The sequence below is a fragment of the Papio anubis genome, chromosome 6 (genome assembly GCF_008728515.1).
Source record: "Papio anubis isolate 15944 chromosome 6, Panubis1.0, whole genome shotgun sequence".
NCBI classification, from domain to species: domain Eukaryota; kingdom Metazoa; phylum Chordata; class Mammalia; order Primates; family Cercopithecidae; genus Papio; species Papio anubis.
Window position 1 is genome coordinate 29,756,141 of NC_044981.1, and position 26,105 is coordinate 29,782,245.

The window sequence follows — 26,105 nt, forward strand, 5'->3', positions numbered from 1 at the left end:
GAAATATGGAATGATTAAAAAAATTCAAATAAATTCCACTTCCCCATCCAGAAGTTTATAATTTAGCTGTGGAACTACGACTAAACACATACAGAATAAGAAGAGAGTGTGTAACTGCACTGAATTAGGTATCACAGGGGCTAAGTGCTCTGGGAATTCAGAGGAAAGACACAGAGAGGCTGGGAAAGTCAGGGTAGGTTTTGTGGGGGAGGTGGGGATTGGACAAGTGGGAGAGGAAGGTGAGAACATTCTAGGTCATGATAACCACATGAATGAAAGCATAGAGGTAGGAAAAAGCCACGGCACCTTTGTAGGAGTGTGAGGAAACCGACCTGGTTAGGCTGGAATGTTCAGGAATGGGGAAGACCAGAAGTCAACAGACTAAATGGATGACACCAAGACATAGTGAGGTTTCTGAGTCAGGAATGAAGGGAGAAGTGGTGTTTAAGGAAAGCCAGTCTGGATCGTTTGCACAAGAAGTACTGGGGCAGAGAGTTGGGGGTTGGAAGGAGAGGGGAGGAGAAAGAGCCTAGTGTAGATGTTCAGAAAAAATGTCTAGTTATTTGGCACGAAGCTGCAGATCTCAGAGAAATATAAGATCCCAAATCTAAGAGCAAGACATTAGCCAAGGAAAGAACACCCCTGAAGGTGACAGCTAGCAATTCCTGCATCCCAGATGGAGTTAATGTCACCAAGAGAACTTGTACCAGGAGTGGGAGGAGACTGACAGTCCCCAGGGTCTCTCCACAGGAGAGAAGTCAGTTATACTGAAGATGCCTTCCAGGCCCCCCTTGGTCCCTTCTGACATGACTGCAGATGATCGGGCTGGGGTGGGAGTCTGAACAGCAGATAATTGGCCAAACAAGTCTGTGAGGTCACCTGTCAAGGAAGACCTTATCAAAGAGGGACAATAGTAATTAACTGAAACCATCAGGTCCTCTTGGAGATTCAGAAGGGATCCTTGATGAATGTGTCATTAGTTGGCAAGAAGAGCAGACACAGAGAGAATCAGAGCTGCATGTGCAGCCACGATGTATTGGAACAGGTGTCCACAACCCATGCTACTGAGAGCCACAGGAAGATCCAGTCTTCACGTTTCTTTGGACTTCAAGCCCACTTCTTACCGGTAGGTCCTGGGCATACAACATACCAACGGTCATGAGCAGAGACTCAGGAGCCGAACCACAAGAATTCAAATGCTGGCTCTGCTACTCACTATCGGCTGATTTGAGACCAGCTGCTCAGCCTCCACATGTCTTAGTTCTGTTATGTACAAGATGGGCATATTAATAACAGCACCTACCTCCTAGGGTTGTTGTGAGGATTAAATGAGTTGATATATACAAATATTTATTATGGTGTTTGGCCAAAATGAGTTCTATGTGTGTTATTGTTATCAACATTTTTGGAATCTCTAGTTCTTCCTACACGAACAAGTGGTGACCCCACCAACTCACTCACCCCTGACATAGCTTCTCACGAGGACTGGTTCATGGTGGAAAATCCCATTTTCCTTATTTCTGCCCTTATAATAAACTTACCTATTATTTGAACTAATTTGAGTGGGTCTCACTTCTTTGCAATAGAAAGGGTTGCTACCATGTAAGCTGTGAAAAATGAGATGTAAACTGTGGACGTTACAAGTGTGCAACAGTCCTTCAGAATCGGAAAGGGCAGCTGGGACTCTGGGGCCTCTAGACTTGAGCACTTCCTGGGGAGTGAACCCAGAGTCCCACTTCCGGCCAGCAGAGCGAGGAGGTTCATTAAGCTGCCTTATCTTGAAGTTACCAGGTTTTAGGATCTGTCAACTTCCCTTGTGCTGACTCCGTACTCTGAAAACAAGTAAACTTCAAGTAAAATTACCCTAGGGGAGAAGCAGGTACTGACAGACCAATGTGAGTGTTTTCACTTATGAGCAGTTTTATTTCTCAGTGTAAGACATATAAATTGTTTTCACTGACATATGACTATTAAAAAAAATAAAATAATTTAAAAAGAAGAAATATAAATTGTATTTCTGAATCCAAGTCACTTGTGGGGGTGTAGCCAGCATTAAAATAATCACCAGGACCCATGCAGGCATCTCTCTCTGAATGAGGCAGCGCAGCACAGCAGTTAAGAGTTCCTGGGTCAGACACGGATGAACTGGTTGCGTCATCTTGGCTAGTTACCAAGATAAAGTGACACAAGGTGTGTAAAGCTCCCCAACAGCAAGCCAGGATCTTCATACACATACATTTTAGAGGATAATAGTCCTTTCAAAAGACATGGCTAAAGCCAATAAAAATAAACAGAAAAATAGGATCTACTTTTGAGTGGAATCACAGGTTTGGGTGTTTTGGATATGTTTTATCATTATATAGGCACTTGTGTGTGTCTATATTTTTTTGAATATACAACATTTTAATGAGATACTGCACACTTTCAGGGAAAGCAATTCAATCTCTAATCCCTGGCTTCTGATCTCCCCCTCTTTTCTACCTGCTGAGCTAAGGATGAACAACAGAACTTCTCAATTGAATTCTAAGCTTGGGCCTAAGCACGCTGTGCCTTCTGCCTTAGAGACTGCACCCTGGATGGCTCCCCTCCTCCCAGGAGACCCAGTAGGGAGATGACAGAGCATTGTAGTTTACATCTGAGCAGAGTAAACAGAGATGATGTTAAAGAGTCTGTCAGTGAAGGGCATGATTATGCAAAATGAAATACAATATTGATAAGAACTAGAAAATAAAATATGGTCACTCTTCCATCCCATTTCTCAGATGTCACTACTGTAGTCACAACTACGGTAGTCTCAAGTCTTTAGGCTAAAGGTCATAGGTCATCCAACTTATGCCCTGGCCTTCTGGAATTCTTTTACCTAGCAATTTCTGAGCCCACAGCTGAGCTATTTGTGACCCATTTGCTTCCACTATCTCATTTCTTGACCTCAGATGGTAATCAACTGATCAGGAAGACAATTTCCCCAGGGGCTGAGTGTGGTTCTTGGGTTACGATTTATGGCTATGCCTTATGCCCGCCTGCCCCCAGGCCCTGCACCTTCATCTCAGCCAGAAGTGGCACCACCAGGAGGAAGGAGGCAGTGAGTGGTGCCAGCTAGGGATGGCACACATCTGCCCATGAGGACAATGGAGATGACCCAGTGCTCCATGGGTCACAGGTCATCCAGCCAGTTCTCTGCTGTTTCCTCTTCTTAAGATACTTCTTCCCCTCTTTCCCTATTGACCACAGACATCCTTCAGACCACCCTTTTCAGAAAGCCATCCCCCACTCACCCTCTCCCTCCAGGTTGGGCTACACTCCTTCCTCTGAGCTCCCATAATGCTGTGGTTGGACCTCCCATAGCACCCACCATACTGTGCTGTAATTTCCTCTTTATGTTTCTCTGTCTTCCCAAGAGCTCTTTCAGATACATAACAGGTTTTTAAATATATATATTTTTTTCAAATCACCAGTAGCTACCACATTGCTTGGTTCATAGTTAACACAAAATAAATGGTTCTAGAGAATGTGATTACATGAACTCTAACATTATTGGAAGAAAACAAGATGAAAAGAGGTGAGATATCTTGTTTAAAATCATACAACTGGTTACAAGGCTTCTTCAAGAACCCAGGTCTTCTGACTTCAAATCCAGTGCTCTGTCTATGCAGCTACTTCCGTGCCTAGCAAGGATGGTGGTGAGGAGAGCTGGCAGCAGCCTGAGTACCCAGGTACCCTGGCCATCCACTGGGCATTGAAGAAAGGGCTTGATCAGTAGATTGAGTGTCCTCTCCTCTATCCCTTACCAACCGGCCCCATCCCATCTTCTAAAGCAGTCATTTCTATTCCAAGTCGTCCAGGTAACTCAGCCAGGGATCAAGTCCACGTGGTTCTTGGGTTGATTTGAGTCCTGTACTTAGAGGAGGGTAGGTAACTGCTCCTTCTCAGGAGCTCAGGGAGAAACTGGACCCTCGGCCCCAGAGCCCAAAGAAGGGAATGACCTTCCTAGTGAAGGAGGCAGTGAAGGTGTAGATGGGCTCTCGGGTGGCAGCATTGGTGAAGGTCACCCAGCCCACCTCATAGTCAAGAGACACCCGCACCTGCCGGGGCTGCTCCTTCAGGGTCAGCCGTGTGGGAAAGGAGCCCAGAGCCGAGACGAAGCCCCAGGCCAGCCTCACAGCCCACACGCCCTCCTCTGGCCGCAGTCGAAGCTCTCCCTTCCGCTGCACATCCTCACTCACCACGCCCACGGTGCAACTGCCCCCGTGTGCCAGGTCTATACTCACCACCCACGTGTGTCTCCCCCCTGTGATGCCAGTGTGGGCCAGAACACAGGTGGCCCGGTCAAAACGTTGGGGATTGTCTGGAGAGTTCTGCCATTTGTAGGAGAACTGAGCCCGCTGGCGGTCCTCGGACAAGAGGAGCTTGGGGTGGGAAGTCTGAGGGTCTAGAGAAATGTGAGCTGTGGGGATAACCAAAAGGGACAGATGTCAGCAGACATGCCATCACCTCCAAGGAAGGCCTAGAAACTCCCCCTGGGCCCCACCTGTCAGTGTTATTATTACCAAAAACAGGTCTAGTGCCTACATGGACCAACAGTGTGGCATCACCTGGGAACTTGTTTGATATACACTCTCAGAATCTGCATCCTAACAAGATGCCCAGGTGATTCGTGCACATGTAAAGCCTGAAAAGCCTGCCTCAGAGGATGTGAAAGCTCTCGTTTAGTTCCATGTGGTCCTTGGGAAAGCTCTTCTGCTCATCGTAAATTGGTTAGTTTCCACAGCTGTGTGTGCCAGCTCGGCTCTCCTGGGGCCAATACACCACATTCTCCCCTCCTCCTGTCTCTATCCCGGAGTGCAGAGACATTTCTCCCTTCACTCCAAACTTCATGATTCCTCCCTGCTTTCCTCCCAGGGCACCGGTGACTCATGTATAGTCTTCCCTCTTGGCAGGCTCTCTGGCTCACGCCTGGGTTATTCACTCTGCCTCAGTAATTCTGAAACTGTCAGAGTCTGAGGACCACTTTCTAACACCAAAAGCTGCTGCAGAGCTTTGCATTTTGTTACTTTTAGTATTCATAAATTGAGAAGCTTCCATAAATTTAGGCCCATCCATGGGTTAGAGAACCCCCTCCAACAACTCTGTGACTCCCAGGTTCTTAGGCTGGTTGATTGAGAAACGACAGCCTTGAAGGGGTCCCTTCTGTTCATTTCTTTCCCACCCACAGGCCACCCTCCTTCTGTCATCTGTGAAATGACATCTGAGAGGAAGCAGGGGTTCTTCACAGTTCTAAAGATGTGATTATAAACCCAGATCAAAGTCCCCTTTATGCAGAAAGCATTCCCAAATGGACCTTATCCCATTCTGTGTTAATCTTTCTATCTACTCAGCATGTGCAGATCAGGATGTGAGCTTTGTACCACGAATGTAGTATGTGTATGTGCTTGTCCTTTCTTCATGGTTCTCCTGAGAGCCTTACAAAGAATGTGACACACACCCACACATATATACACACACGTATTCTACACAAGCACATATGTGCATATATAATATATATGATGTGCATATGTATGCATGGGTGTATATTATGACTATTGTAGTGCCCAGATAGAATCCTGCAAAATTGTCTCTCCTTTTCAAGGACTTCTCATTCTCTCCCATCCTGACATAGGCTGCTTACCTGGCTCATAGTCCAACTCAAAGTGTAGTTTTTCTGTAAAGAAAATAAACCAGGATGAGATTTTATTAGTTTTACAAAACCATCAGACACTTAATGACGAGGAAACTGAGGCCCAGAAGAGGGAAGCGACAACAAGAAGAATGGAAGCTGGAATCCTCTAGGCCAGTGGTTCCAAGCTTGCATCAGAATCATCTGGAGCACTTTTGCTAAAACACGCCTGTTTCAGATTCAGGTGCTCTGGGGTGAAGCTGAACATCTGTATTTGTAACAAGTTCCTGGGCAATGCTGCTGCTGCTGGGAGCCCCACTGCCCTAGCCCTGAGCAAACAGGGACCATGTCTGCCTTGCTCACCTCTGTACCCGCAGAGCCCAGGACATAGTAAATGCTGAAGAAATATCAGCTTAATGAATAGAGAAATGGGTTCATTTATTTATTATTCCACTTGGAAATAATTTTGGGGAGAGTCAAAGGTCAGTCTTTGATTAGAGTAAAATTTCTTTCACTGTCAGGCCACTGGAAGTATTTGCAGGAAATGGACTTATGGGAAAAGTCCTTCTAGGGTGACATCACTGTGGGTGAGTCATTTAAAAATTGGTGTCATCATTCATTCTGTCACGGTTAGTGAGGAGGTGGTTGGCAGAGAGCCATATCCCATTCCTGACTCTCGTTCCAAACCCTCTCCCGCCCCTTACCACCACTCCCTGTTCCAGAAAAGGAAATGGAGCACAGTCCCCGCAGGACCGTCCAACTCTGAGAGCCAGACTTACAGAAGGAAAGTGAGAAGGAGGGAGGGACGGGCCAGCTACCACAGGGTCAAGATAAATACTGTGGCTGGCTATTAATTAACAATGCTCATCATCAAAAACTTATCACGTATTACAAATGTTGCTGTGGGATTTTTTAATTTATTAAGAATGATATACTGTTAATCATTATCTTTCATATTGCTTAATGACCACTGATCAGATTTGTTGAATTATTTTAAGATCAGTTTAACTTTTTCACCAGAAATATTCACCTTTATTCTCTTTCTTCATCGTCACAGTATCCTAATAGGCAGATTTTATAAAAATCTGCAAATAAGAAAATCAAGGCACAGGAACGAATAAACCTTGCCAAAGTCACACCTTTCAGCAGTGGAGGGTGGGGTCCACTCCTAAACCCGGGCTTCATGGCCACCTGTGCTCTGTGGAGGCCTGGGATTCTCTTACCCAGAAACATCTTCATCTCCCTCTGTAGCGGGAGGGCCTGCTGGGGAAAGTCCCGAATCCTCTGGCCCAGCTCTGGGGACACAGCCACTGGTTTCCGGCACTTTCTGGTTTCACATCTAGGGGCACAGAAATGATTGGGTCTGGGAATTATCATCCTTAATAATGTCTCCAGACTCAGCCGGTCATCTTCTAAAACGGCATGAAGGTGCTAGTTCCCGCAGGCAGACATACTTCCTATGGATGAATCCCACTGCCCATTTTTGGGCATCTATGGGTATACCTGAGAAGGCATTTGGGTATATAGAGGTTTATACATAAATTTACATTCTTAAGTGAGAATGTTATATACTTGTGTGGCAATAACTAGGCATGCGGTACATGCGTGTATATTTATATGGAAAAAGAAAAGAGAGAAATTATATTGCTTACCTTATTAGAGTGCTTCTGATATCCTAGGAGAAAGAGAAACCAGGGATTCAGTTTCCAGCTTCTCCTTTCCATTTTTTCTTTTTTAAATTTTTATTTTATTTATTTATTTTTTGTTTGTTTGTTTGAGAAAGGGTCTCACTCCGGTGCCCAGGCTGGAATACAGTGGCGTGATCACGGCTCACTGCAGCCTCAACCTCCTGGGCTCAAGGGATCCTCCCACCTCAGCATCCTGAGTAGCTGGGACTACAAGGGTGTGCCACCATGCCTGGCTAATTTTTTTTTTTTTTTTTTTTGTAGAGATGGGATTTTGTTATGTTGCCCAGGTACCTCCCACTTTTCTTATGACTGGAAAATACAAAATATATTTCTAGCCCTGAACAGGAAAAGGATACCAGATGTGTAGAGTCACAGAGCATTAGGACTCACCCACCTCTGGGGATCAGAGCCCAAAGCCTTTATTTTTTAGATAAAGATGATGAGGTGACCTTCCCCTGCTCATTAGAGGCAAAGTAAGTCTCATACCAAGGTCTCCTGTTTCTCAGTCCTGAGGGCATCCTTCTAAGTCATGCTGCCTATCCAAAACCTTATGGGGACCCCAATATCTCTCCTCCAGTGTGAGGAAGTGAAATAGACCAGCACAAACTTCCTGACTGGTGGATGGTGACATGTAGGCTATAGAGAATGGTTTGCAATGTACTTAATACTTTTCAAAGTGCTACTTTCACTTCCATCTCACTGTTGGATCCTCACAAAAGCCCTGTGAAATATTTAAGGGAAGTATCCTCCCTTTTTGGCAGATGGTGGGATGGAGAGGCGGAGACCAAAGAGCAAAAAGTGACCAGGGAACACTTGGAAAAGCATGAACCAGAATTGAGACCTTCTGGTCCTCTGACCCACCTCCATCTGGGATACAGAGATGTGTGAGTCAGGGAGACATGACTTAGGCAAGGCAAAGATACAAGAGTCACAGGACAGCACAGGTGGGGCAGGGTTCAGGTTCAGGCCTCACCGTCAGGAGCTCCCTTGCTGGCCTCTCATTCTTCTCCTCCAGTTCTTCAATAAGAGTACTAAACCGGCAGATCTCTCCAGCAACCAGGAAATCAAATTCATCCTGTTGCTTCAAGATGTCTCCATCCAGGCTCTCCAGTTGTGCTAAGAGGATGCTCTGCTGTTCCTCTAGAAACTTCCTCAGGTGTGCGAACTCAGAAATCACCTGTTGTCTCTTGGTGGACACCTGAGTCTGAGGGGGCAGGAGGAGAGCCCAAGAGAAAGTTTGCTTCCTCCTTCTCCCTCTGCTCCTCTTCCTCCTACCCTGTCCCCAGGTAGATCTGGAACTGCATCATGGTTTCCTCTTCACCTGTCATCCCATTTCAGGGAGCAAGACTCACAGTGCTGTCTCAGCACCATCTGCTGCAGCTTCTAAAAGAGGGTAGGGCTTAGAGGAGGTGTAGGAGGAGGTGGTGGGGACACCCTACCTCCTGTCTTGTATGAAAAGCACATTATATGCACAGCCCTGAGCTACTTTACAGTCACAGTCTCATTTAATACTTACAGTAATTCAATGAGATCATGATGATTTTTACTCTCCATTTTACAGATAAGTAAACTGAAGTTAGAGTTGCTTGAGGTCATAGAGTTAGTGTCAGAGTCAGGATTTAAACTCATAATAACTTCAAAGCCCTATAATCTATGTTGCCTCAGTTTCAGGAAGACATTAGACCCTGAGGAAGGGGAGGAATGTGGGGAAGGGGTGATGACTTACCAGGAGGACTTGCATCCTTTTATTTTCTCTTGACTGGATTTCTTGAATCTCCTCTCTCTCTTTTCTTAGACATTTAAGACACTTATGTATTTGTTCCTGGGGAGAAGGAACATAAAATACTCAAGATGGATATTGATTTGTTCAGGGTTGTCTTGTCATCTGAGCCTCTGCCTCCAGGAATGAAGTGGCCCCAGGAGAGGAGTCTCTTCCTTAGCTGACAATCCCCGAGCCTTCTCCGCCCTGACAGCTTCCTCCCTTTAGGTCTGTTCCTCTTGATTTGTCTCCACGACTTTGGGTCAGGACTTTCCCCTTTACCCTGTGCCACTAGAGGCTGTGACTTGGTTTTCCCACTTGAGTCTTTCTTCAGGTTAAACATTCTATTGTGTTTTGCTTCGGTAAGTGGTATCTGGGGTCTGTCCTGAGTTTGATATGCCCTGCACTGAAATCATTCCAGTTTCCGACACATCCCAAAGGCACATGTGTAAATAATAACCCTCCCTTGTTACTGGAACCAATTATCTGTGTATGACTCCAAAGGCGAGAAGAAACTTGGGTAATGTAAAAATAATTGATAAATTGTTTTCAAAATTATTTGCTCCAGAATAGAGTTAGGAACAGGTACACACACATTATAAATATGTGTGTTCAAATATATATTAGAATTCTCACTATCAGTTGCTAATTAACTAATTAAGACATCCACACACAGACTTGTACTAAAACACAATTCATAAACAACTAAAACTAGCACACACTCATTTAATGACAGATAAAATGGCATGCCACATGTATTTACCCAACCTGAATATATGTAAACATGAATTTTTCACAAACAGGAGCTCTCAGTTACACTCACACACTCAAATACGTACATACTCAGACTCCCACACAAACACACCAGACACACTTCTAAACACGCAAACGTTAACACATATACACACTGTTTGTACAATCATTCCCTCAGATATAAACTTCAGACACACCTGATCCATGGCACAGACACACACACTCATGTTTTGGTCACTCATTCATTCAACAAGTATTTGTTGAACTCCCATTATCTGTTGGCCACAAGTGAATACAGAACACACTCAAAAAAACATAAAACATAAACATAATTTTCCATGCCTGGGTCTATTGCCTGGGTGATCATGTAAATAAGGAGAAAGAATTTGGCCTCTGGGCAGCCTAAATAATCCACAACTCTGCTGTTTCTGTTAGTGCTGTCCAGTCCACCCTGGGATCCCCCAGTTCCCCTTTCCTACCCTATAGGGAGCCGCCGCATCCTCCAGGAAGCGCATGGTGTGGGTGGCGTGCTCTCCAGCCTCCCGGCACACCACGCACAACTGCATCTCATCATCCTCACAGAAGAAGTAGATCTTCTCTCCGTGCTCCTGGCAGGCATCCTCCTCTCCCAAACCCAGTGTGGACACCAGCTGGAGGCGCTCGATGTTCTCCACCACGTTAGCCAGCTGCCAGTTGGGCCGGAAGCTCCCAGGACGGAAGGGTTCTTTGCAGAGTGGGCAAGTAGGGGACTCCTCCAGGTCTGGGCCTGGGATCTCACAGTAGCGAGTAAGGCAGCCCCGGCAGAAGTTGTGGCCGCAGTCGATAGTGACCGGCTCCCTCAGGGTACCCTGGCAGATGGGGCAGTTGACTTCATCTGCCAGGCTGGTCACAGAGGCAGCAGAGGCCATGCTGCTATGGCTTCCTCAAGGCCACCCTCTCTGCTTGGCCACGGGGGAAGGGCTGGGCCACACACTCACACACCCACATGTGCACATGGCTGGACACAGGTACATATTAAATACGCACCAGCACCCATATCGTCACACACTTGCATATCTGGCAGCCAGGATTCTATTCTCCTGCCAACAGCAGAGATGGGAAATAGCAGAGGAGAGGAAGGAAGAGGGGCTCACAGCATTTCAGAGGTGATCTTAGATGACCATAACCAGGGGCTGGCCATTCCTTTCCGTCCATCTAAATACACTCACAGTAGAAGGAAAGTGGTGATATGTCAGCTGTCCACTGTCAAAAGAAATATTCTTTTGGGGGCAGGTGGGAGACTGGGTCACAGAGTGGAGATGCCACTCCAGCCTTCCTGCAATATGGCCAGCTGTCTCCAAAGAGATTGGAGGTATCAGCCAGCCCAGGGCTTGCCCATCAGCAAGTAGGAGAGTGTGAGGCTCAGATAAGGTCCTTGTGCCAGGGTGTACACTGCACCAGCAACTTAAATGGTGATGCCTCAACTGGCCTGCCGCAAGCCTCAAAAAAGGCTGGAATATTCCCTATGCTGGGAAGGAGAAAGAAAACTAGCAATGGCCAGAATTTATTTACAATGACGGTACATTTTACATTGATATAAGCAATTTAAAAGTATGATCTTATTTTTGTGTCTGCTCTGCAACATCAGTGCTATTAGGACCTCCATTTCATAAATGAGAAAGCTGAGGCCCAGCCAGGTTATTCAACTTGCCCAAGGCACACAAGTAAGAAGGTGAGTGACCATAAATAATTTGCTGTCAGATCTATGTCTTCCAAGCAATGCCATTCAACATAAATGCAATGTGAGCCACATATGCAATTTAAAATTTCCTAGGAGCCATATAAAAATAGTCTAAACAGGTGAAAGTAATTTTAATGATTTTTTTATTTGGTCCTATATTTCCAAAATATTATCATTTCAATATGTGATCCTTATAAAAAGTTATTAATAAGACATTTTACATTTTTTAATTTGTGCAAAGCCTTTGAAATCCAGTGTGTTGGCCAGGCGCGGTGACTCATGCCTGTAATCCCAGCACTTTGGGAGGCCGAGGTGGGTGGATCACAAGGTCAGGAGATCGAGACCATCCTGGCTAACATGGTGAAACCCTGTCTCTATTAAAAATACCAAAAAATATTAGCCGGGCGTAGTGGCGGGCACCTGTAGTACCAGCTACTCGGGAAGCTGAGGCAGGAGAATGGTGTGAACCCGGGAGGCAGAGCTTACAGTGAGTCGAGATCGCACCAATGCACTCCAGCCTAGACAACAGAGCGAGACTCCATCTCAAAAAAAAGAAAAAGAAAAAGAAAAAAAAATCCAGTGTGTATTTTACATATACAGCACGCCGCCATTCAGACCGGCCACATTTCAGTGCTCAGTAGACACATGTGACTGGTGGCTTCTGTATTGGACAAATTGGCTCCTGGGCTGCACTCATGGCAGGAAAAGCAGATATCGGGTGGGAAAGGGAGGAGATGAAGTGATTAGAGTAAAAAGGGAGCAACCACAAGGGGCTAGGCTGATCACCCAGTGGGAGAATGGGGGAAGGCCTGGTTTTATCCACAGATGTGAGCGCGTGGATGAAAGACCGTGGCAGCTGATCTTGGTCCTGGCGTGGGGTGTGGGAGGAGCGTAGGGCTTTACTCCAGGAGACTGGGATCGTCCCTGACATGATACTTTCTAGCCCTGTGACCTCTGGAAAGTCACTTTACATTTGGAAAGTCAGTTTACATTTCTTTCTCTGTAAAAATGAAGGTAATAATGTTTGCCTAGAGGGTTATTAAAATTGAATGTAGTAATATAAAAATACTAAACCCTAGATAAATGTGGCTGAAACTGTTTATCTTTTTGACTAATCATTTTCTAACGTGTATCAACATAAATCATTTGCATTACGGTTTCTTGCCTTCTCCCTGCTACAGTAAAAAATATATAAATAAATAAATAAGATCGTCCAGTGTTACCCGAACCCCTGCGGGGACTGTTGTGCCAGGTAGTGGGGGATTTGGGACCGTAGGAGGGGCCACCATGGGCAGATGTGGCGAGGGAGGAAAGGGGAGAAGAGGGGTCCCGATGAGCAATCCTTACACCCGACCCGCAGTGTGGAAACAGCGTCCCGCCCACACACTTCCCACAGAATCTCCCGCCGTCCACACCTCTCACTCCAGCTTGGACTTTGATGCTGTGGGCACGCCTCAAAGCTAGAAGTTTATGGCACCCACCTGCTCAATCTGACAGGAAGCGTCTGCTCCCCAGTTCTCCCCAGCCACTGTGGTCTAGAGATTCCAGGAAACCCCGGTTCCCTGTGACCTCATGGTGTGCTCTGTTCTCCACCCTAGGGACCAGAAGGAGCCAGGAGTAAAGAACTGGTTTACTTGGCCGCCACTGGGAAATTCTGGGTAATTCAAGACGCCCTGGAATTTGGACCCACTCCGCTGATAGGTGGTGGCCAGTGTTCTAGGGAGCACAGGAGGCGGAGCCAGGTGGCTTCCCTGTGCTGGCATTCCTGTCTCTCTCTCTCTCTCTCTCTGCCTTGCAGCCCTTTCACTCTGCGATTCGTGTAAGTGTGACTCGATTTCAGGGAAAGGGAATTCGCGTGGTCTGAGAAGGAGGCCGGAGTGGACGGGCTGGGGAAGGCACCGTGATGCCCTCAACCCCGTCCCTGAAGGTGGTCCACGAGCTGCCCGCCTGTACCCTCTGTGTGGGGCCGCTGGAGGATGCGGTGACCGCTCCCTGTGGACACACCTTCTGCCGGCTCTGCCTCCCCACGCTCTCCCAGATGGGGGCCCAGTCCTCGGGCAAGATCCTGCTCTGCCCGCTCTGCCAAGAGGAGGAGCAGGCAGAGACTCCCATGGCCCCTGTGCCCCTGGGCCCGCTGGGAGAGACTTACTGCGAGGAGCACGGGGAGAAGATCTACTTCTTCTGCGAGAACGACGCCGAGTTTCTCTGTGTGTTCTGCAGAGAAGGTCCCACCCACCAGGCGCACACCGTGGGATTCCTGGACGAAGCCATTCAGCCCTACCGGGTAAGAAGTGTCACTTTACCTAGGGCTTGTTTGGGGCAGGATGATGTCCTGTTATGATGGGAGGAAATCGGGTGGGGATCTGGATGAAAGACCTGGCTTCCACATCAGGGAACCCTAAGGTTATAGGGACTTTGGAGGCATTCCCAGACTGAAGGCAGATAGGCTCCACTTGGATGTGTGCTAGTTCCTGGTCTGGGGGGAACTTCAGCTCCAGCTCTCAGAGGACCCCTCAGAGATGGAGTGCAAAGAACTGTAGCCTTGGCTTCACTCACTATGGAAAGAAAGCTGCAGTGCAAGTGGAATCTTCTGTAGATTATGGGCAGGGTGAATTTGTTCTCCCAGGATCCAGACTGGAAATGGGATTTCTAGGGCCCTGACTGCCAGGGCGCAGAGGGGAGGGAGGAGCTGGGGAACCTGCTAGCACTACTCTCCTTCTTGAGAAAGGGAGGGCGGCAGTCGTCCAGAATTGTGAGAGTTTTCCATCTGATCTTGGGGCACTTTTCCGTCAGCCTCTCAGATCTCTCTCTTGTCAACCAGTCACCAGATCTGGAAGTGGTTTCCTTAGAAACATCTCCCAAATCTTTAATTCTGCCTTATCCTGTCAGCCAGGTTCTCCCTATCTCTTGCCCAGACTTTGCAGTCTCAGCTGCATTCCCTGTCTCCATTCCCACCCTTTCCAGTCACCTTTCAATCTGCTGGGAGACAGATCCTCCTAAAACATAAAGTCACTCCTCTGCTCAAAATCCTCCCATGTATCCCTAGTGCCCAAAGAAAGTCCAATGTCTTTAGCAAGACATTCAAGGCCCTTTGTAGTCGGGATCCTTCCTCCCCATCCAGCCTCATCGCTCAGCCACCCTCCTCAAGGCACCATATGTCTAGCCAGACTGAGCTGCGTTTGCTGTTATTTTCCCGAACTGTCTTATTCATTCCTGCTTCCAGTACTTTTTGAACATAGTCTCTTCCTCCTAGAATACTCTTCTCACCTTCTTCCACCTCTCTCTTTTTAAGTATACAATTCAGGGGCACTAAGTCTTCTTCTTTTATAAAAAAAAAAAATTTATTATGTTTTAAGTTCTGGGATACATGTGCAGAACATGCAGGTTTGTTACACAGGTATACACGGGCCATGGTGGTTTGCCGTACCCATCAACCCATTATCTACATTAGATATTTCTCCTAATGCTATCCTTCCCCTAGCCCCCCATGACCTGACAGGCCCTGATGTGTGATGTTCCCCTCCCTGTGTCCATGTGCTCTCATTGTTCAACTCCCACTTACAAGTGAGAACATGTGGTGTTTGGTTTTCTATTCTTGTGTTAGTTTGTTGAGAATGATGGTTTCCAGCTTCATTCATGTCCCTGCAAAGGACATGAACTCATCCTTTTTTATGGCTGCATAGTATTCCATGGTGTATATGTGCCACGTTTTCTTTATCCAGTCTATCATTGACGGGCATTTGGGTTGGTTCCAAGTCTTTGCTATTGTGAACAGTGCTGCAATAAACATACGTATGCATGTGTCTTTATAGCAGCATGATTTATAATCCTTTGGGTATATACCCAGTAATGGGATTGCTGGATCAAATGGCATTTCTGGTCCTAGATCCTTGAGGAGTCGCTACACTGTCTTCCACAATGGTTGAACTAATTTACACTCCCACCAACAGTGTAAAAGCATTTCTATTTCTCCACTTCGTCTCCAGAATTTGTTGTTTCCTGACTTTTTAATGATCGCCATTCTAACTGACATGAGATGGTATTTGATTGTGGTTTTGATTTACATTTCTCTAATGACCAGTGATGATGAGCTTTTTTTGTGTGTTTGTTGGCCGCATAAATGTCTTCTTTTGAGAAGTATCTGTTCATATCCTTCACCCACTTTTTGATGGGGTTGTTTGTTTTTTTCTTGCAAATTTGTTTAAGTTCTTTGTAGATTCTAGATATTAGCCATTTGTCAGATGGATAGATTGCAATTTTTTTTTCTCCCATTCTGTAGGCTGCCTGTTCACTCTGATGATAGTTTTTTTGCTGTGCAGAAGCTCTTTAGTTTAGATCCCATTTGTCAATTTTGGCTTTTGTTGCCATTGCTTTTGGTGTTTTAGTCATGAAGTCTTTGCCCATGCCTATGTCCTGAATGGTATTGCCTAGGTTTTCTTCTAGGGTTTTTATGGTTTTAGGTCTTACATTTAAGTCTTTAATCCATCTTGAGTTAATTTTTATATCAGGTGTAAGGAAGGAGTCCAGTTTCAGTTTTCTGCATATAGCTAGCCAGTTTTCGCAACACAATTTATTAAACAGGGAATCCTTTCCCCATTGCTTGTTTTTGTCAGGTTTGTCAAAGATTAGATGGTTGTAGATGTGTGGAGTTATTTCTGAGGCCCCTATTCTGTTCCATTGGTCTATATGTCTATTTTGGTACCAGTACCATGCTGTTTTGGTTATTGTAGCCTTGTAGTATAGTTTGAAGTCAGGTAGCATGATGCCTCCAGCTTTGTTCTTTTTGCTTAGGATTGTCTTGGCTATGTGGGCTCTTTTTTGGTTCCATATGAAATATAAAGTAGTTTTTTCTAATTCTGTGAAGAAAGTCAATGGTAGCTTAATGGGGATAGCATTGAATCTATAAATTACTTTGGGCAGTATGGCCATTTTCACAATATTGATTCTTCCTATCCATGAACATGGAATGTTTTTTCCATTTGTTTGTGTCCTCTCTGATTTCCTTGAGCAGTGGTTTGTAGTTCTCCTTGAAGAGGTCCTTCACATCTGTGGGCACTAAGTCCTTTTCTCTCCCTGTCTATTCAACTGGAAATTTATCTTATCTTTCAAGGTGCACTGTAAATGTTTTCTGCTTTCCAAACCTTCCCTTAGGCCTACAGGCAGAGCTGTCCTCTGTGTTCCCATCTTACTGTGTGTACCTCTGGACTACTGCATTTGTCTGTCTGTATTTTAGCCACTCGACACTGACTTCTTCCTGAGATGGTGATCTCTCTTTAGGTACAAGGACTGGGCCTTTTCCACCTTTGAATCCCTCAGCACTTAACAGTGTGCCCAGGATGCGATAGTTAATAATTGTGAGTTGAATTATTAATTCAGTCACCTCTATCCACCCATTCTTCTCTCCATAGGATCGTCTCAGGAGTCGACTGGAAGCTCTGAGCATGGAGAGAGATGAGATTGAGGATGTAAAGTGTCGAGAAGACCAGAAGCTTCAAGTGCTGCTGGTACAGGCCACTTCACTGGCTACCTTTTCCTTTGAAGGTTTTCTTAAGAGACTCTGGGGAAACCTGTTGGCTGGTATCTGTTTCCTGGCAAACTGTTCTCATTCACCTTCCTGTGGCTGCACAAAGGCATTTGGGATCTCAGACCATGGGCACTAGAAGTGGTTCTGATGTCTTGCAATCCAAGATCCATCTTATATATCACATTTTACAGAGCAGAAAACTGAGGTCCAGAAAAGCAATGCTCCCAAGGCCACATAGCAAAGTGCAATTTCATAATGAACCTGGATTTCTTGACCCTTAATTCATTGTTCTTTCCATCTTTGTCTGTCTGCCTGAACACACCACCTTCAGATGGGAAGCTTGGGGTCAGAAGGTGTATATTAGTGTCTGGATTCTAGTCCTGACCACAGGCTGACCTTGAGGACAGTAGGCTGATGGTGTGGCTACATCTGGGTCCCTCATGCCTCTTTTTTCATGCTATAAAGTTATGGAGGAATCACAGTGTGGGGATTTCTAGTACCTTGACCAAGGAGAGAGTGTGGGGACAAAACAACTTCTCCACTATCCCTCAGCTCTCATCAAAGTATGCCCTGTAGTTGGTGATTTCCATGGCTAAAACCAAAATTACACACTCTCCCACTAAGTTGTGTTGACTCGTATCACAACTTCCTTTTGCCTCTAAGAAATGACTACAGTCTTCCCCCCTAACTTTAAGAAGGTATAGTAGGGTTAAGATGGTATTGTAGTTGTGGAAATATTTTTGAAAATTTCAACATAATTCTGAGAGCATAATGTAGTATTATTATTAGAATCTCTAGCTAAGACAGTAGCACAGTCCTCATCACTTGTAAGTTCATCCTGAGACCTATCTACTTCTAGGTGTATTAGTAAATAGAATAAGTTTTGGAACTAGTTACTCTCTATCCCTGTTAATCAAGAACAAATATATAGATGATCATCCTAGAAGCTATCTCTGAGCCCCTTCCTAACCATGTCTACTTTTTATCCCTTGCAGACTCAGATTGAAAACAAGAAGCATCAGGTGGAAGCAGCTTTTGAGAGGCTGCAGCAGGAGCTGGAGCAACAGCGGTGTCTCCTGCTGGCCAGGCTGCGGGAGCTGGAACAGCAGATTTGGAAGGAGAGGGATGAATATATCACAAAGGTCTCTGAGGAAGTCACCCGGCTTGGAGCCCAGGTCAAGGAGCTGGAGGAGAAGTGTCAGCAGCCAGCAAGTGAGCTTCTACAAGTGAGAGACACCTTATTACTTCATGTGATAGGAGAGGGACTCCACGGGGAAGGGGGTGGGCACCATGCTGTGGGCTGGAGAGAGGCAGGAAAGGGAAGTGGAGAGAGGTTAAGGGAGTGCAGACCCAGAGGGGCTGGAGAATTGCCCAAGTCATACACTGTGGTCATGTTAAGGGCTTTAGGGTCAGACAGTCTTGGATTTGAATGTTGGCTCTTCCAATCGTGTGACTTGACTGAGTCTCTTAACCTCTCTAAGCATGGGGAAAACAATAGCATCTCCCTCACAAAGTTGTTGCAGAATTATAAGAAACAATCCATATAAAATGCTTGGCATGGTTACTGGTACACAGAAAGAACTCAATAACTGGTGTCTGCTGTGGTTATGAATATGTGATCCTGGTTCATATCAGGTCCAGCTGATAAATGAAGACAGGCCCCTGCTCTCCACCACCTCCTAATCATTGCAGACACAACCCACTCCCACGATAAGGCTGAAACAGGGAAACCAGCACAAATGAACTGACTACAGAGACCCAAATTAGTAAGAAAACATGGTGTTAAAGAACAATCTAATGAGTAGGTAATTAAACAGGACAACTCTCTGCAGAAGGAGAGTTTTGAGCTCATATTTTAAGGAAAAAAGGATGTACAGAATCCCTGACAGGAAGGACTTATGGAAACTAAAGGTATGTTCTTGTCTTTCTTTTGTAGGACGTCAGAGTCAACCAGAGCAGGTAGGGCCCACTCCCCAGTCCTGCCTCCTTTTACTCAACACCACGACTGAAGGCGAAGGGGCAGGGTCACTTACTGCCACCCACTTACTTCCCCTCTTCCAGGAAAGCAAAGGCACTCTGGCAGACACATTGTCTCATTCAACTATCCACAAACAGTCCAAACTCACTAAAGATTTGCGTTCTAAAGGTTCATTTTTAAATTGGTTGGTACTGGGGACACATTTTTCCCCTAGAAGTGAAGTTATAAATAATAATCATGTTTTTAGGTTGATCCAGGAACATTTATTTAATCTATGAAATTATTAGTACTTGAGTCAGTATCTAACACCATTTAAAATGTAATTCAAAGGAGGAATACTTTCTGTAGACTGTGAGAAGCATGGAAACCGGGAATACCAGCCTGTTCTTTCATTCATTCATTTTTTACACACATCTCTAGTTTCCTTCAGGATTTTCTTTTTTTTTTTTTTTTTTTTTTTTTTTGAGACGGAGTCTCGCTCTGTCGCCCAGGCTGGAGTGCAGTGGCGCAATCTCTGCTCACTGCAAGCTCCGCCTCCCGGGTTCACGCCATTCTCGGGCCTCAGCCTCCCGAGTAGCTGGGACTACAGGCGCCCGCCACTGCGCCCGGCTAATTTTTTTCTATTTTTAGTAGAGACGGGGTTTCACCATGGTCTCGATCTCCTGACCTTGTGATCCGCCCGCCTCGGCCTTCCAAAGTGCTGGGATTACAGGCGTGAGCCACCGCGCCCGGCCTCCTTCAGGATTTTCTAATGCTACTGTAAAAGGACAACCACCAGGAGCCAGAGGCATTGTAAACGCATGGCCTTTTCCTTCCCTGTCTGCTATAAGCATTAGCAGTCTGCACTGAGATGAGGAGAGGTGTAGTGACTAGGGAACACTTGTCACGTGCTTTGTGCCTATTTACATGCAGGGAAGATAAACCCAGGGTCCATGAATCAGGAAGTGTCTCCAAACATGCTTTTCAAAGAGCATTAGAGGTTTAGATCTAGAAGGGCTTGGGGATCTTCCAGTCTGATGAAGAAACTGAGACCACGGGGGGTGAAGAGTGTTCAAGGTAACGCAGCAAGTGTCTGATGAGGACTGAGCTGGGACCAGAATCAGGAGTTTTTTTCATTGCAATATGTATTTTCGTTTATCCTTTTTTTTCTTCCCTTCTAGCCTCTTTTCCTTTACAAATAGCAGCATACACAAGGGTAGTTTAAGGCTGTTTCCAAATGGTACCCTGTTGCCCTCTAGAGGTCAAAAGGGGTAATGATCTCTGTCCCTCGGCCCCGACAGACTCAAACATTCTCCTAAAGGGGCCTACCTCCAATTCTTGAGAAGTAATTATCATTAGTTCCTCTTAGGTTTAACTGAAATGCCTACTACTTTAGTAACTACACATTTCCAGCAAAAGTAAAGAAACGATACTCAATCTGATTATTCACCACAGACGCCAAGATCATTCTTTAGTCTGATTTTAGCCTCACTTGGTCTCACCCAAACATTTGTTTTTGGAATTTGGACCTAACTGGTTACCAAACCTGTCTGCAGGTGTGAGATGAAGACTTTTGTGAGTCCTGAGGCCATCTCTCCTGACCTTGTCAAGAAGATCCGTGATTTCCACAGGAAAATACTCACCCTCCCAGAGATGATGAGGATGTTCTCAGGTAAAGGGGAAGGGGCCGCAGTTTTCCCCAGTCCCGTTAGCTGCCCTCCTGCCTTCCACCCATCTCCATCCTTCTCTGCCCTCGAAACCCAGCTCAAGACATCTTCCCTCCCCAGAGCCTTCCCTTAGTGATCTCAGTTAATTCAGGGGCACCATTCCCAGAGCATCTCCTCCACTCCCTAAGGACAGGTGCGGGACTGAGATTCCAGGAGGGTGAGGACCACTTCTCCTCCACTAGACCACAGCAGAAGCCAAGGCTTCTGTCCTCATCTTCACATTGTACTCAAGACACCTTGCCCCTGGGGGTGCCTATAAGAAGTAATAAGTCACAGATCTCTTTTTCTATTTCTGCTTCCCTCAGAAAACTTGGCGCATCATCTGGAAATAGATTCAGGTAAACAGCTTGGGACTTGGGGAGTCATTCTTCCATTCGCCCATTCAGTCCATGGCAGCAAACAGAGCAATAAAATGCATGAATTCTGGAGCCTCATTGCTTGAGTTCTCTGAGACACTGGGCAAGTTATTAAGCCTCTGTCCCGCAATATTTTCTTCATCAGTAAAATGAAAAAAAAGTAGCTGTGAGGACTAAATGAATTAATACATGCAGAGAGCTTAGTGTATTACCTGACTCATAGTAAGTGCTCAATTAATGTCATCTACTTGTATAGATATTACTGGTTGAAAAATACTTATCAAGTCCTAGTTTTTTGAGCAGCATTGTGCTGGACTCTTTATTGATTTGAACAAATGTGCAATTTTTTTAAAAATCACATTTATTTTTAAATTGGTGCTTAATTTCGAAATTGTTTCCATAAGCATCACCTCACTCACTCTGGTATAGATCAGTGCTTTTCAAACTTAACATGCAGAAAGTTCTCCTAGGGATCCTGTTAAAATGCAGATTCTGATTTAGTAGGGTGGGATCGGGCCCAATATTCTGCATTTCTAACAAGCTCCCAGGCGATGGGGATGCTGCTGGTCCCTCCCTCTGCACTTTGAGAAGCAAATCCTTACAGCACCACTGGCTGATTAGGTAGAAGGGCGGTTCAGAGAAGTGGCCCAATGGCAGGCTGCCCAAGTCCAGTATTCCTTCTGCCTCCCACGCGCGTGGCCTGCTCTAGGAACATCTGTGGTTGCTGCCCGCTGTTGATGTCTGCGCTCTCCTCCCTCTAGGGGTCATCACTCTGGACCCTCAGACCGCCAGCCGGAGCCTGGTTCTCTCGGAAGACAGGAAGTCAGTGAGGTACACCCGGCAGAAGAAGAACCTGCCAGACAGCCCCCTGCGCTTCGACGGCCTCCCGGCGGTGCTGGGCTTCCCGGGTTTCTCCTCGGGGCGCCACCGCTGGCAGGTTGACCTGCAGCTCGGCGACGGCGGCGGCTGCACCGTGGGGGTGGCCGGGGAGGGGGTGAGGAGGAAGGGGGAGATGGGCCTTAGCGCCGAGGACGGCGTCTGGGCCGTGATCATCTCGCACCAGCAGTGCTGGGCCAGCACCTCCCCGGGCACCGACCTGCCGCTGAGCGAGATCCCGCGCTATGTGGGCGTCGCCCTGGACTACGAGGCCGGACGGGTGACCCTCCTCAACGCCCAGACCCAGGAGCCCATCTTCACCTTCGCTGCCTCTTTCTCCGGCAAAGTCTTTCCTTTCTTTGCCGTCTGGAAAAAGGGTTCCTGCCTTACCCTGAAAGGCTGAAGTGGGGCGCGCGAAAGGCGGCGAAGCGGAGACAGCGGCTCCCTGGGATCCAGCTCCGCCCCTGGCCAGCGCGCGGCCCGCGTGAGGCGAAAGGACAGGGGCTTGAGTCTCGAACAGCGGTTGTTTATACTTTATTTATCTTAGGCCCTCAGCTCCCTGACGTCCTGAGCCTCTCTGTGACGCTCCGGCCTTCTCTGCACCTCCGAGTGCAGAACCACTGGCGGGCTCAGCTGTGCCTAGGGCAACAGCCAACCTAGGAGCCAGCGGGCTTTCGGGGAAAAAACAGAAAAAGAGATCTAAAATAAAATGTTTAAACTGTTTCAAAATAATCATCGTGGGAAATCCAGGGTGTTGCTGGACTTGCACTAATTTATACAGTTCACTTCGTACTTTGACACACACCTGAAGATGCCTCCACCTTTGCACGGCTTAGGGCCTCTTCATCAGCTCTGGGTGGACCCCAGGGCCCCTTCCTTTCCTTCCCCTTCTGGTCATTTCTCTAGACTTGTAGAGAGTGCCCTAAGAAAGTGTGACTCACAGACCTCTGGATTCCATATGCCCAATTAGTGCTGATGGGACTGAAGGAAAGGCTTAAATCCAATGGAAGCTGCCTGTGTTGGCAATTTAGGGCCGAGATGGCTGGAGGGAGTAGAAGCAGAGAGGAAGGGTGATGATCCCTCTGTGACCAAGACACAATCCTTTCCCTTCTTTTAGTCAGGACACCCCTGATGACAGACTATGGGACAATCACCAGGCCCCACTGTTTAATAAAATGAGGCTTTTGCTCAGGTCTAACCTCTCAAATATTTGTTATTATTGCAGTTATTATGTGGACACAGAAACAGACCACAGGTAAAAATAACTTTACAAAGCGAAGTATGAATCACTATACAAGTGATGGTTTCCCCAACCCCTACCCTTTCTCCTCTCAAGTTGAATACTCACATTCTCATCCTTCCACCCCAACCTCTGAAAAAAATCTGCCTTCAACTCCAATCCAGGTTCCCTGTACTGTAAGACAATACTCTGTGTGCAAGAACACTTTAGTGTCAGCACGGTGGCTCACGCCAGTAATCCCAGCACTTTGGGAGGCTGAGGCGGGTGGATCACTTAAGGTCAGGAGTTCGATACCAGCCTGGACAACATGGTGAAACCCTGTCTCTACTAAAAATATAAAAATTAGCTGGGCATGATGGCAGGCGCCTGTAATCCCAGCTACTCAGGAGGCTGAGGCAGGAGAATCACTTAAACCAGGGAGAAAGAGGTTGCAGTGAGCTAATATCGAGCCACTGCATTCCAGCCCAAGTGACAGAGTGAGACTCCATCTCAAAAACAAACAAACAAACAAACAAACAAAACAGGCTGGGTGTTGTGGTCATGCCAGTATGCCGAGGCAGGTGGGTCACCTGAGATCAGGAGTTCGAGACCAGCCTGGCCAACAGGTGAAACCCCATCTCTACTAAATATACAAAAATTAGCTGGGTGTGGTGGCGGACACCTGTGATCCCAGCTACTTGGAAGGCTGAGGCAGGGGAATCACTTGAACCCGGAGGCAGAAGTTGCAGTGAGCTGAGATTGCACCACTGCACCCCAGCCTGGGTGACAGAGTAAGACTCCGTCTCCAAGAAACAAACAAACAAACAAAACAAAGAACATCTTCATTATTGCGTGAGCCCTGCTCCTAAAGCATGGGTCAGATGTTTCAAAGGCACTCAAAGAGTTTGGACCATATGTGAATTTTATTTAAAAATTGTAACATGGCCGAGCACAGTGGCTCACTCCTGTAATCCCAGCACTTTGGGAGACCAAAGTGGGTGGATCACGAGGTCAGGAAATCAAGACCATCCTGGCTAATACGGCGAAACCCCGTCTCTACTACCAAATACAAAAAAATTAGCCGGACACTGTGGCAGGCACCTGTAGTCCCGGCTACTCGGGAGGCTGAGGCAGGAGAATGGTGGGAAGTCAGGAGGCGGAGCTTGCAGTGAGCAGAGATCGCACCACTGCACTCCAGCCTGGGAGACAGAGCAAGATTCCGTCTCAAAATAAATAAATAAATAAATAATAAAAATAAAATAAAAATAAAAATTGTAACATGAATCATTGTGATGTAAATAATTAACCCTAACTTGACTGTTGGACAAATAGAGGTTCTTGATATAAAAGAAACCAGACAATGTGGGGTTTCTTCTGCCCCCTCAATGTGGTGAGCAGAGCCATCCTTGTCCGACCTAAGTGGCTTGGTAGTCCAACCTAGTAGTAGTAGTAGTAGTAGTAGTAGTAGTAGTAGTAGTAGTAGTATTGCCCAGTGCTTATTATAAAAGTTGTATATGCTCATGGTTAAGAAAATTCAAACATTTTCAAAGTGTACAGATAAAAACCTCTTTCCCCACCCACTCAACACTTCCCCTTGCCACTCCCCATAGTTAATCATTGATATCAATTTTTTGTATATCCTGCAAGCTTTGAATACAAATATACATTGTTTTCTTTTTTTTTTTTTTACGTAAATTAGATTATGCCATAAATACTCTTTGCAACCCCTCCAAAAGAAAAACTATGTGCGGCACATGCTAATTGTAACATTGGTCAAACATTACACAAGGCTATAAAGTTAAAACAGATTTGTTTTAATTATATCTTCATTTGAACCTTACAACAAGCCTGTGAAATACATAAGACCTATTTTGTTTTTCTCATTTGGTGGTTGAGAAAACTGGCACACAGTAAATGAACTTGTCTAACAAGTTTCACAGCTGGTCCTTGTGACCTGCTGAAGTAGAATCTACCCGTCCTGGAGCTCAGCGCAGTCACCTTTCCACCACACTCAGACTTCTAAAACAGACACATCCCAAAGGGGCTTTCTTTCATTTGCTACCCACTGAATTCACGTTTTAGACAGACAGGGCATTTTTGGTTCCATATGAAACAGAAAAAAAAAAAAAAAAAGACGAATCGATGAACCATAAGCACACTGTATTTCCAAGTCTCTGGTACTTCTAATTTTAGAGCGGTCCAGATAATTTAAAAGTGTGGATATGCACATTTGGAGGCTCTGTGCCTATATTAATAAATTGTTCTGCATAAGAAAGGAAAGAGAAATTTAGAAGCCAAAAGAAATTTGGGAGTGGCTAAGACCTCAGGGTGAGGACTGGGAGCTGCCTGAAGGAAAAGCAGAGGAAATGGATTCATTTGGTGGTCCAGCTGGAGCCGCAGGAGGGCTGTGTTCCTGTGTTTGTGATGTAAAACTGTCCTCTATCTCCCCTACAGGATCCTCCGCATAACCTATCTTGCCCCTAATGCTTTTTGTAAGTGTTCCTGAGTTCCAGGTGCTGAGTTCTGTCCACTACTGGGCAGGAGGAAAAGAGACCCCACGAAAGAACTGCTGGGCTGCTGGACTATGTGAGGAGCAGCCACACTGAGGTGCCTCAGAGAACCAGAGGGGTTATTGTAAGGACCAAGGTGGGACCTATAAGGGAATCTCTCTGGAGCCCAGGGACCGTGATGACAGTGAGCTGGTTGTAATGGGAACTAGAGCCAAGACAGATGCATTGTCTCTCTGGTCAGCTTACTTCGCTCTGGATGTGGGGTCCGTTCTCCTGTCTATAAGGAAGCTTCCTGACTCTACTCATGGCCTTTATTTTCTCTTTCATTTTCAGTTCTTTTCTTCTTTCAGACTTCCAGTGTAG

The 26,105-nt window shown here is 46.2% G+C and overlaps 2 protein-coding genes and 1 long non-coding RNA gene across 5 annotated transcripts; 1 reads left to right on the forward strand and 2 right to left on the reverse strand.

The window, feature by feature from the left end:
• Positions 1 to 3,416: 3,416 nt before the first annotated feature.
• On the reverse strand, positions 3,417 to 11,758 carry TRIM10 (tripartite motif containing 10). Of its 2 annotated transcripts, XM_009204705.4 has the most exons (8): positions 10,333 to 11,758; positions 9,068 to 9,163; positions 8,315 to 8,545; positions 7,306 to 7,328; positions 6,877 to 6,992; positions 5,666 to 5,698; positions 4,269 to 4,444; positions 3,417 to 3,729 (listed from the first exon to the last, which is right to left on the reverse strand). In XM_009204705.4, the coding sequence occupies exons 1-8, from the start codon at positions 10,759 to 10,761 to the stop codon at positions 3,646 to 3,648; spliced, it is 1,188 nt and encodes a 395-aa protein (XP_009202969.2). In that variant the 5' UTR covers positions 10,762 to 11,758; the 3' UTR covers positions 3,417 to 3,645. The 2 variants fall into 2 exon arrangements, with proteins under 2 accessions (XP_009202969.2, XP_003897337.2); XM_003897288.5 differs by having other exon boundaries at positions 3,417 to 4,444.
• Positions 11,759 to 13,302: 1,544 nt separating this feature from the next.
• On the forward strand, positions 13,303 to 22,758 carry TRIM15 (tripartite motif containing 15). Its single transcript, XM_003897289.5, has 7 exons — positions 13,303 to 13,857; positions 16,982 to 17,077; positions 18,093 to 18,323; positions 19,034 to 19,056; positions 20,611 to 20,726; positions 21,087 to 21,119; positions 21,899 to 22,758. The coding sequence occupies exons 1-7, from the start codon at positions 13,477 to 13,479 to the stop codon at positions 22,414 to 22,416; spliced, it is 1,398 nt and encodes a 465-aa protein (XP_003897338.2). The 5' UTR covers positions 13,303 to 13,476; the 3' UTR covers positions 22,417 to 22,758.
• LOC108585412 lies at positions 21,488 to 22,491 on the reverse strand. Of its 2 annotated transcripts, none has more exons than XR_004184537.1 (2): positions 22,404 to 22,491; positions 21,488 to 21,936 (listed from the first exon to the last, which is right to left on the reverse strand). It is a non-coding gene; the product is annotated as an uncharacterized LOC108585412 (long non-coding RNA). The 2 variants fall into 2 exon arrangements; XR_001901678.2 differs by having other exon boundaries at positions 22,335 to 22,414.
• Positions 22,759 to 26,105: the final 3,347 nt, after the last annotated feature.

Excerpts from the sequence above, each read along its gene's own strand:
- TRIM15 (XM_003897289.5), top strand. The coding sequence starts at position 13,477 with ATGCCCTCAACCCCGTCCCTGAAGGTGGTCCACGAGCTGCCCGCCTGT. Across the intron at positions 17,078-18,092 it reads AGAAGCTTCAAGTGCTGCTG|ACTCAGATTGAAAACAAGAA; the intron begins GTACAGGCCACT and ends TATCCCTTGCAG. Across the intron at positions 19,057-20,610 it reads GTCAGAGTCAACCAGAGCAG|GTGTGAGATGAAGACTTTTG; the intron begins GTAGGGCCCACT and ends ACCTGTCTGCAG.
- TRIM10 (XM_003897288.5), bottom strand. The coding sequence starts at position 10,761 with ATGGCCTCTGCTGCCTCTGTGACCAGCCTGGCAGATGAAGTCAACTGC. Across the intron at positions 8,546-9,067 it reads AAAGGATGCAAGTCCTCCTG|ACTCAGGTGTCCACCAAGAG; the intron begins GTAAGTCATCAC and ends CTGCCCCCTCAG. Across the intron at positions 6,993-7,305 it reads ATCAGAAGCACTCTAATAAG|ATGTGAAACCAGAAAGTGCC; the intron begins GTAAGCAATATA and ends CTGTGCCCCTAG.